The 11,473-nt window shown below is 42.2% G+C and overlaps 1 protein-coding gene across 1 annotated transcript; it reads right to left on the bottom strand.

The window, feature by feature from the left end:
* Positions 1-378: 378 nt before the first annotated feature.
* CXCR4 (C-X-C motif chemokine receptor 4) lies at positions 379-5,209 on the bottom strand. Its single transcript, XM_077273036.1, has 2 exons — positions 4,982-5,209; positions 379-2,865 (listed from the first exon to the last, which is right to left on the bottom strand). The coding sequence occupies exons 1-2, from the start codon at positions 4,991-4,993 to the stop codon at positions 1,801-1,803; spliced, it is 1,077 nt and encodes a 358-aa protein (XP_077129151.1). The 5' UTR covers positions 4,994-5,209; the 3' UTR covers positions 379-1,800.
* Between the last annotated feature and the right edge of the window lie 6,264 nt (positions 5,210-11,473).

Genomic DNA, 11,473 nt, shown 5'->3' with positions numbered 1-11,473 from the left:
GTTTATTATAAGGTTCTGCAGCAGCTGAGGTGTCTATTATGATGTTCTGCAGCAGCTTGGCATGCTTTATGAAGATCTGGAGCAGTGAGGTGTCTATTAAGAGGTTCTGCAGCAGTGGAGTCGAGTACCTTGTATCTCACTGATTTTACTCTAGAAAATATGGAAGTTTTAAAGCCGTTGCATGGAATCAGAATAACATGGCTGCTTTCTTCTAGAAACAGCATCACACCTGGGTTGTGTCTGGGATTTATATGCACAGCGCTTTGCTGCCATTCTTGCCCCATCCCCCAGTCATTAGTTGCATTAATATTGTAAGTGGAGCATCTGCTAATTTGTGAGTATAACCCAACTGCAATAAAAAGAAACACAACAATGAAATCATTTCTGAACAATTTATTAAGAAACAATCTGTACAGTGCTCAGTATATGGCTTGTAAGGACGGCAATACTGAATCAGAAACACGAGAAGATCTAGGTTAACAGTCATTACGATAAGTGCAATCACATACAACATGGCGCAGTCCATCCACAGCGCTCCCCAACCATCAGACAACGGCTAGACGATTTATCGTATCCACCAATGATCAATCACGGTACTATACCCCCAGATTAGTGTATGTGAACCGCGGGGTGATACTATGTCATGGCTAGAAGAGAGACATCTGGTCCAGTGTTCCGTTTCCTGAGATCTGTGAGGTCCGCTGGTCCAAATGTATGGAATTATAGAAGGGGGTCAAAAATCATAGAAGGGTCCCCTACATAGAAGGGTCCCCTACAGAGGGTCCTAGTACATTGCTTAGTGGGTGGTGTCAACTTGAGCTGGGTTTACACCAGTAAGGGGGGAAACAACCCAAGGCTTCCCGAGTCTTGGTCAATGGAGGTGGCAAAATAAATTGAGAGATATGATGGAGGATATGGATATGATGGGGGGAAATGAATATAATGGGAGATTTGGATATGATGGAGGATGTAGATATAATGGAGGTATATAAATATGGTGGGGAATAAAGATATGATGGGGATATGGATATTATGGGGATATAGATATTATGGAGATGTGGATATGATGGAGGATATGGATATGATGGGGGATCTGGATATGATGGGGATCTGGATATGATGGGGAATATGGATATTATGGAGATGTCGATATGATGGGGGAAATAGATATGATGAGGGATATGGGCATGATGTGGAATATAGATATTTTGGGTGATATCGATATGATGGGAGAATATTTGGATGTTCAATTGATTTTTTTTCTATGGGACCCCCATTCCGCTATGTACACCCCTGTGAAATCACGAGATTGTATACTGGAATACACACTGGCCATTTTGCTCTACTCTACTATATGGAATAAAGATCAGATCAGATCTGCCACAGATTCCCATTTACAAATAAATGTGACCCTAAACTGACAATTACTGCTAGCTAGCCCTCATATTCCACCCTCCACCCTTAGCCATCTACACACAGAATAAATAGCACACAAGACAGTACTGATGTATACATATATACAGTTACGGTGGGTCGGGAGCATCACGCAATAACCATAAAAGCGGAGCGTCACATTCATGAAATGCTGGACGGGTCCCTGTATAGAGACAGTAAATTTGGCACTGTAACGGACAAATGTAAAACAGTTTATTGTGAATCAATCAATAGTCCTTAGGTCCGGCCTTCAGAAAAGATACAAAAAAAAGAAAAAAATTGTATAAATAAGGTTTATGCCTCTCAGTCAATATATGATCTATATATACACATATTACAAAAACGAAGTCCTTGGTGTCCAGACCGTTAGCTGGAATGGAAACTGGAGGATTCTGACTCTGTAGAGACGGATGAGAGTCCAGCGCGCTTTTTAGAAAGTATTTTTAAACTGGACCCTCTGCTGACGGACGTGAAGGCATTTTGGGCAGAAGTCTTGAATTTAGCCCCAAGAAAGGCATATAAGATGGGGTTGAGGCAGCAGTGGAAAAAAGCCAAGGCTTCTGTGATGGAAATCCACTTGTGAAGCATGTTATCGATGTAGCAATCAAACTTCAAGAGTCCCAGTAAGCCAAAAGTGTCGATGGTAAGGCAGATATAATATGGGAGCCAACAGGCGAAGAACGCCAGGATGAGAATCACAGTGGTCTTCAAGGCTTTGCGTTTTTGATGGCCCTTTGAGTGAGACAACTTTGAGATGATGACGCAGTAGCAAGTTAAGATGATGAGTCCGGGCAGAATTAGTCCAACAGTGATGTGGAGGAAACGGAAACCGATGGTCCAGATTTCCCTGTTCTGTACCGGGTAGATGCGGTCACACACATAGGTGCCTTCGATGTCTGACACACTGGCAAATACAAGGTCGGGCACTGTCAACAAAACAGCTGGGAGCCACACTCCGCCATACACAATCTTCTCCGCCAAGAGCTTCCTAGATCCTTGACTGTTGGTGGCATGGACAATGGCCAAGTACCGATCCAAACTTATAAAGGCCAAGATTAAGACGCTGCTGTAAAGGTTGACTGTGTAAATGACGTGAACTGCTTTACACAAGAACTCCTTAAAGTACCAACCAATGGCGGCATCCACAGACCAGAATGGAAGCGTGAACACAAACAGCAGGTCAGCGACGGAGAGGTGCAGCCTGTACTTATCGGTCATCGTTCTGGACTTCTTCTGATAACCCATGACCAGCACCACCAGTCCATTGCCGATAATTCCAAGTAGGAAGATGAAGGAGTAGACGGTGGGAAGGAATATACGGTTGAAGTCATTGTTCTCTTGGGTGAAACATGGACCCAGAAGATCTAAAAGGTCTTCGGTGTTATTTGGATCTGTATTATTGTCATCCAGAAAATCTATCGACCCGGAGAACTGGAAAGAAAAAAAGATAAAAATAAGTTATGAATTTCGATAGAAGGTAGACTATAAAACCGAGAATCAACTACAAAATCCCCTATAGTCTGAGAAGTACCAGGCGTGACGTGACAGTCACAGACACAAGACCAGATGGTTCAGAGTCCTGCACTGGTCACATTAGTGCTGCGCCCTGCAATCACTGACACTATATGTGGCTCACGTCATTGTTAAGTGCCCAATATTTGCATTATAGGAACGCACAAAAGAGTTCTCCTATGCAACAACTGACAAGGTTTGTTTCCAAAAATCCGTATGCAAGCACATGAGCATTAAACGTTCAGCTGGCAGATGGCGAGTGATGGACACCGGCCCAACTGTGGAACAAGTGCCGACAGCTTCTAGACGAGTCAGAGGAAGCAAATGGGGACGGAACAATAAGAAAGTCGTTCTATTGCAACAACAGGTCAATGTGGCTTTGAGAAATGGTTCCTTTACAAGGAGCCTAACGACCAAATGGGCACCTAGATGCCAACTAATGGTGACGGTAACTAATAAAATTGCTTTTAAAGACACAGTCCATATAATTCAAGGCAGCCAGCAATGCTGACAATATGGATGTAATGGCGCCCTCTAGCTGAGATTTAGGGAATCACCAAATGTAACTTGCACTGAAGTCCTTTCTAAGACCTGTTTTAGGCTAGACACGGATAAAGACAATCCCAATTTGTCTCCCATCTTTATATTTTGCAACAAATAGATCTAAAACCATTCACGCATTTTTTTAACCATTTTACCCACTTGTTATTATAATAGAATTAAATTATCTGCATTAACGATCAGATTGTCACTTGCCACAATTCAGTGATATTGACTCTTTACTGATAAAGTGTCCAGTCGATCCAATAATTATGCAGGTAGATTAGGATTACTCATTGATCTTTTTATTACCATACATGATAAGGTTTGTGATATCAGACAGATCAACTGCGGACTGTAGCACCTCCTGTTTGTAAAGTTTTTGTAACATAAAAGGGAAGTATGATTGCACAAATTAACGATTTTAGGGCAGTGACCTAAAGACCAAGCGGGATTTTTTTAAAAAGTGAGTAAGGGAGCACAATTGCCTAAATGAGGGGGGAAAACTGGCCAGAAAAGGAGCTGGCCTTAAACAAGTTGGGAGTAATTGTAGACTAAATATGACTGGATACTTCAGATCTATACTCTGTATGTAACCCCTTTTCTCCTGTACAGCACCATGGAATTAATGGTGCTACATAAATAAATAAATAAATAAATAAATAAATTAATAATCTATAGCCAGTGTCTTGTATAAGAATAAATCAGATCTGACTCCCAGCAAATCCATATGACTCTACTAGAGGTTTCTCTTGATTAAGCCCTATTATTATTATTATATAATAAATAAATAAATAATAATAATAATAATAATAATAATAATAATAATAATAATAATAGGGCTTGACCAAGAGAAACCTCTAGTAGAGCCCTATTCTCTCATCTGTGTTCCTAAAGTGTTCGGTAATTTCCAAAAATGCAAATATTGTAGCAGCTCAGTAGCAATGTATATAGGGCGAATGATGTGCAGGTCTTTCTCATGTATCTCACACACAAAAGGGACTTTCTACACCTCATTTGTTGCCCTATTTCCCAAGCAGAGATTCTCATGATGACAGAATACCGGTAATATAAGTGAACAGTGAAGTAGAGAGCAAAGCAACAACTATACAGAAATACAGAACTGTGTGCCACATTAACTACATCAGCAGAACAAAGATGCCAAGGAGCAGAAAGTGGTACCTGTGCCCACCATCACCGTCCCTGACACCAGCACAAGGTCTGGACCACCTATAAACTTCTGGTGGTCCTACATAGTCCAACCTTCCAAGCCAAAATCTTTAGCGCAGGAGATTTTTAAAGTTTATAAAAGTTGCACTAACTCGCAATAAACTTGCAACTCAAGTATTCTAAGAAACTCTATTGTCTCCTTTAATCAAAGAAGTATTAAAAGAATGTTTAACAAGATTACTGATAAGTAAGTGCACCATGAAGAGCTGTGCAAAAACCCATGGCAAAGTGAGCTGGATCAAGTGATCTAGTCCTGGGTACTTACTATCTGCTCCATGTCTGCGGTTCCCTCTGTTTCCAGGATGGAGATGAGCTGCAGGTCTGTGCAGGGACTGTGAGCTCTGCTTTCAGTGAGTCCTTGCTGCAGGGACCGTGTGCGCTGCTCTCAGTGAGTCCTTGCTGCAGGGACCGTGTGCGCTGCTCTCAGTGAGTCCTTGCTGCAGGGACCGTGTGCGCTGCTCTCAGGGAGTCCTTGCTGCAGGGACTGTGATGTGATCAGCACTCTCAGAGGAAGAATTGAGTTGTGTCTGCAGGCTGCGCTGCTATATATAAGCACCCACCCATCAGCCGCCCATCCAATGCCCTCAGCCCTCTCTGCACTCACAATAGCTGCTGATTGTGCTGCTCCAGGACCTCCTGTTGTTTATCCTGCAGCTGGCAAAGGTTTTGTGTTCAGATAAGCATCTGTAAAAAACATCAGCTCGAAAACAAGTCCAGAAATGTCAGCGTCCTGCACTGGAGGAGCATGCACACCGAGGGGCAGCTGCACGTTACACTGGAGGAGCATGCACACCGAGGGGCAGCTGCACGTTACACTGGAGGAGCATGCACACCGAGGGGCAGCTGCACGTTACACTGGAGGAGCATGCACACCGAGGGGCAGCTGCACATGTTACACTGGAGGGGCATGCACACCGAGGGGCAGCTGCACATGTTACACTGGAGGAGCATGCACACCGAGGGGCAGCTGCACATGTTACACTGGAGGAGCATGCACACCGAGGGGCAGCTGCACATGTTACACTGGAGGAGCATGCACACCGAGGGGCAGCTGCACATGTTACACTGGAGGAGCATGCACACCGAGGGGCAGCTGCACATGTTACTAGTGCCATGGGCAGATAGCTTCTTCTGCCTTGTACCTGGCTGCTTCATACTAAGGTTATTGTTTAGGAGAAGAATAGACCTACCTAGATATCTATGTACATTGATGGTTCTGGATATTATTTTTGCATTGTCCAATATTACGTACAGCTTAGAGAATCTGCAGGAAAAATATGGAATAATACAATAATATTACTACATTTGTAGCCGTGCTAAATTTACAATTCATAAATTAATGATCATATATAGTAATAATATCATAATAACAACCACAAGGACTCAGTTGTTTGCACTGATCGTATATGTCATCATTTGCCCCCTTTTCACATGTAAAGCGCCATAAATAAATGGCGCTATAAAAAATGTGTAATAATAATAATGACACATGCAGGGATTGCCTGTTTGTTAGGGGCTGTCTAACAGCTGCGCGACATGCAGGAGTGGGGACTCAAACATAGTTTTCAAGCAGGACGAAATCACTCGGTTAGCACCCGAGCAGTCCCACTGCATCCCCTGCAGCCATTATAGCTAAACCCCTGATGATGCCATATGACGGGAAGCTTCTACAGGATAGTATATACCCATGTGCATGAGCCCTAATAATGATGTTCAATAAATATTAATATTCTCTAGAGAATTGATAAGTAATAAGTATTTGCTGCGGATTGGACGCTGCGTACATCCGGAGCATTCAATCCACAGCTGCCAGATGTTACAGCATAATGGAGGGGATTGTATGAAGGTGGCAGACCTGTGTAACCGGACGTGTGGCGCGTCTTTATAGACTGCAGCGTGTCTATTTATCTTGCGGAATCGCCGCGTGTACAAAAGCCGGCAGCGCTTTAGATGGAGCTGCGACCAAAGCGCTGCCGATCCGGACCGTGGAAACATACTCTAACGTTCCCTGACAGCCACAGCCTGTCCAAGCCCTATCCAAGCTTATCCAAGCCTTAAAAGATTTGTATCATATAGATAACAGTTCATAATTTTATATATGTGGCTTGTAATTGAAATATTTTATCATTTTGACAAATCCCGAAAGACGAGAGGTCAAAAACTTTCTAGTCTTCTGAATATCGTAAAGTAAAATAAAACATTGTCGGCCATTATTCTGTGTGCTACATTTTTGTTCTTCATTTTGACACCTGTTTTGTTTAAAATTCATAGATGTATCATATTTTTATGATACACAGGAAATAAATGGAAAATAAATGTTTTACTACTACTGTAAAATGTAAAAAATAATTTTGGGTAAAAAAACATTTTTTTTTTTTATTAATGATCATCCTCATTATCATCATTAATTTATTTCAATATCCCAAAAAATTATGAAATCTAATATTTGCCAATATTCCAATTTGAGGAGCCATGTAAAGGGACATAATGAAAGTAGTTACAAAAAAAATCCAGTTGTGCTTAATATTCTGTAAATGTTCACTCCCCCGATACACACAGCAATGTCAGGAGCTCATATGTGACCCGTGGAAATAGATAAATCCTTGTATTGCAATGGTTTATGGCCGGAGTGCAGATTGTATCAGTGAGGATGACGGTATCATTGTGATACTATACTGTCAGCTATATAGTAGCTCCATGATGATGTAGCAGCTCTGTAGGTTTAGTATCTATTACATGGGGAAAGCAACTATTGTATGTAAAGAGGGCAATTAGGGATAGTGGGGGCTTGTGCCAGGGCTCTTATATGGCATTGTCATGTTAATGAGTCATTATATTCCGGCAGGATTGGAGGCCTTGGTATCTGTGATACACTTTATAGTGATTTGTAATACACAAAGTCACTGGTAGATCTGGATTTACAGCTACAGGAGGACACATAACAATATGTCTTATGTAGGTGGCTCTACCATACTCTGCAACGCTGTATATTGGGGTAACAGTCACACCCTGGACTTCTAGTCTTTGCAGTAACAACTTCACCTGCAAGCGCTAGCTTTTAGGGTACATCATTATCCATCAGTCTCACATGCTGGGATAACAGTCTACATTGCTTTTTCTAATCCTTGGGATAACAGTTTCACTTGTTCCCTCCAATCTGTAGGATAACAGCCTCATTTGGTACCACAATCCTTGGGGTAACAGCCTCACCTTTACCCTTTACTTCCAATGTTGAGGGTAAGAGTCTCCCCTTTACTTCCAAATCTTAGGGTAAAAGTTTTATCTTTACTTTGAAATCTTGGGGTAAGAGTCTCACTTGGTTCTTCTAATCCTCGGGGATTGTCGTAAGACCTAGTCTTTGGGGTAAGAGCCTCAATAGGTCCAACAAAGCCTAGATGTAACACCCGCACCTGGTCCTTCCAGTCTTTGGGAGGACAGTCTCACCAGATGGTGGTATCAGCCTCACATAGTTTTTTTAGTCATTAGCTTCGGGTAACACCTAATATGCACAGTCTTTTGGGGTTAACACCTTCCCCTGGTATCTCTAGACTTGTAAATTATCCCCCAATATTGTGATTTCCAGTCTTTGGGACATATCTTCCACCAGTTCTTCAGGGTTATTTTTTTCCAATCTTTAGGATAAGCCGTAATTCCAGTCTGACAGTCATACCCGTATCTGGGGCCTAAATTTTTTAGAGTAACATCTTCACCTGGTACATCCAGTCTTTCTGGCAGCTTCATCTGGTTCTTCATAATTATTACTATTATTTTATGTAATATTTGGATCCAGTATTCTGAGATGATTCTCCACATCTTCCAATTTGACCCCATTTCCTCATCATCGGGGGTCTCACATTGAGAGCTGAGATGTGGACAGCTATTAGCGGGTATTCCTGCCAAAACAATGCATCTGTCTCCTAAGCCTGGGAAGATCCTTCTCCATACCTGCCGCAGACAATTTAATGTGTGTTATTTAAACACCTCTGTTGACCTAGTCATGACAGATCTCTCCAGGTTAGGGATTTACTAGTGTACAGACCCAAACATGCCAAGGTCACGTGAAGGTGAGAGACATTTATACCCTCCTGTTTAACTGCCGACTATATTCATTAGATGGCTGCTGGCCGAACAAAGTTTCCAAACGCTTCTGTCTTCTCCATGAAAAAGCCACCAACTGACAAGTTGGCCGGTGACTTATCTCCTGGAGAACAATTCCATCAGCAGTCAAAAATCAGACATGTGAGATAAACATCTCCCCCGATCATTCGACCGGTGCTCCCATACATATTGGACAGTCGATGGGCTCGCCGACATTAATCAAATGTGTTCAGGGCCTTTACTTATAATGTCTTCCTATTGTCAAGTTTAGGGTTTATGGTCCCTACAGATGATTGGTAGGGTGGGCAGCCAAGACCCCCAGTCATCATTTAGACTCCATCGACACAAAATCGTTATTCCCAGCCTTAAAATTAGCGATGCAACTGGCGTCAATCAATCATAATGATCAGCGTGGTTGTAAGACAACGGACCGCCAATACTAAAGCCCCCCTAAATATGTGTTGTTCCCAAACTTCTCTTCTTCGTGGTGGATGTAAAATCCATGATCATGATATATGTGGTATTACAAGTTGCTTCTTAGCAGAAAGGATGAGGGATCAGCGGCGCCTGAGCAATACAGAATCAATAACGGAAGTATTTCTTTCCGCAGAATTCCGGCAGTCGGATCCTCACCAATCAATAAGTGGATAGGTGATAACTTGTTTACACCGGACAACCCCTTTAATCTATGCAATATTGAAAAATTACAAATCGTCGCGTGTATATGGTACATATGAAGCTATTATTTTGTCAGTATATTTTATGTAGATGCACAGGTGCTTTACTTGCACCAATAATGGCTCATGGACTTCTCTATTAGGCTCACTAGGGGGAGGAGGCTGTGATTGTGTATTGGGGGCACATTTGGTAATAGGTTGTATTTATATATTCAGAATGGAGGCTTCCACCATAAATAAAGCGCCATTTACATCTCAGTCATTTACTCCAATTATACATGTATAAACCCAGCACCTCTGCAGGGAGCAAAATGCCCTTTTGTCCACACAATTAATGGTAATTTTGTCTCTTGTCTTTTCGCTTGGGAAACCAGTTGGTGTGGAACATGTCTGTTCTTGCACGACCGCATGCTTGGACTTGTAGGTTCGGAACTTCGGAAGACTTGCACATACAATTTTTGTTACCCCTTTTTAGATTAGGGGTGCTGAGCTCATTGTCGGTGGTCCCAACATAGAGAAAATGACTCCCTTGTTTCCCACTAAAACCATGTGGCTTTGAGCCAAGAACCATGTTGGACCCATCATTTGGCCTTTTATCATTTTTTAATTCTTGATGTATAAAAATGTCCTGATGATGCAGGTGACAAATGGTCCTTTGTTTCTGGATCAATAACGGATAGTTTTTCATACCCTCCTGTGAACTTATGCCATTCATATGTCGGATATTGTCGTATCCAGTTTTTGGGCAGATAGAACATCTCATATTAGCCTAATAGCCTTTCTACGTGGCCATTTTTATCCAAGACATGTCCAATTTTGATCCATATTTTTGTTTTTTGATCCGAATGCATTGGCATAAAAAATGGAGAGCACACATTTTCACAGACTTGATGCTGGGGAATCTTAAGAAACTTCCATCATTTTTTTCTCATAGAAGAGACGCAGATGACACACGGATAGTAAAATCTGAGACCTAGACCAAAAATGGATGAAAATCTGTCCGCTTTTTTTGAGCAAAGCTCATGCAGACGTCTGTGCAATTCGGTCCGCTCATGGACCACAATGCATGGACTGACCGCTGCTCTCCCTACCTGAGTGTGACCGCGTCATAGAAATATATGAAGCTGTCATGCTCCGGTTGGGGGACATGCAGCCAGTCCGTGTATTGTGGTCCAAGATTTGCACGGATGTCTGAATGAGCCCTAAGAGTAAGAAAAAAACCATTTTTAAGCACAATATGACCTGTAAGACATGTTCCCATTTATTAAGATTCCATTCTCATATGAAATAGCCATAAAGTATAAATCTAAAAATCATAAGATACATTTCTCATCACAGTTTCATTAAATGACCGGCCTGATGGGTCCATCCCTTTAAGGGGATTAAACTATAACTTATAATTAGCAGCATTTTCCATTCCTTGGTGTCTGTGCAGCCTCTGAATTTACATCACCTACCACTAATGAACATGACAGACTAATTTAATCAGTTTGGTCTGACAGATTCTGGGTTTTATCCACTAAGTCTATTAACTATTGCAGTAATTACACTCAGACACCAGAGTCGGTTCAGGAAAACTCAGGATTCTGTTTACTAAACTCACTAGTGTTAATGCACAAAGACAAACATTCCCTTTAACTGAGGATGGAGACACTGAAAAGAGATTATTTACCAATTCCCCTTTATACAAGAACACTCAGCCAAGAGCACCTATGACAGAGCTACTGCCAGACTCCTCTATCCCATTCAGACTCCTCTACCCTTCTCCAGACTCATCTGTTACCTCCAGACTCCTCTGCCCTCTTCAGACTCCTCTGCCCTCTTCAGACGCCTCTGTTCCCTTCAGACTCCTCTGTTCTCTGCAGTCTCTTTTGCTCTTCTCGAGACTCCTCTGTCCCCTCGAGACTCCTCTGCCATTCTCCAGGCTCATATGCTTCCTCCAGATCCCTCTGTTCCTTCCAGAGTCCTCTGTCCCCTTCAGA

This window comes from Ranitomeya variabilis, chromosome 7, assembly GCF_051348905.1.
Source record: "Ranitomeya variabilis isolate aRanVar5 chromosome 7, aRanVar5.hap1, whole genome shotgun sequence".
Taxonomy (NCBI): Eukaryota; Metazoa; Chordata; class Amphibia; order Anura; family Dendrobatidae; genus Ranitomeya; species Ranitomeya variabilis.
Note: the sequence above shows the minus strand (reverse complement) of the source record. Positions and strands in the feature narration are given on the sequence as shown.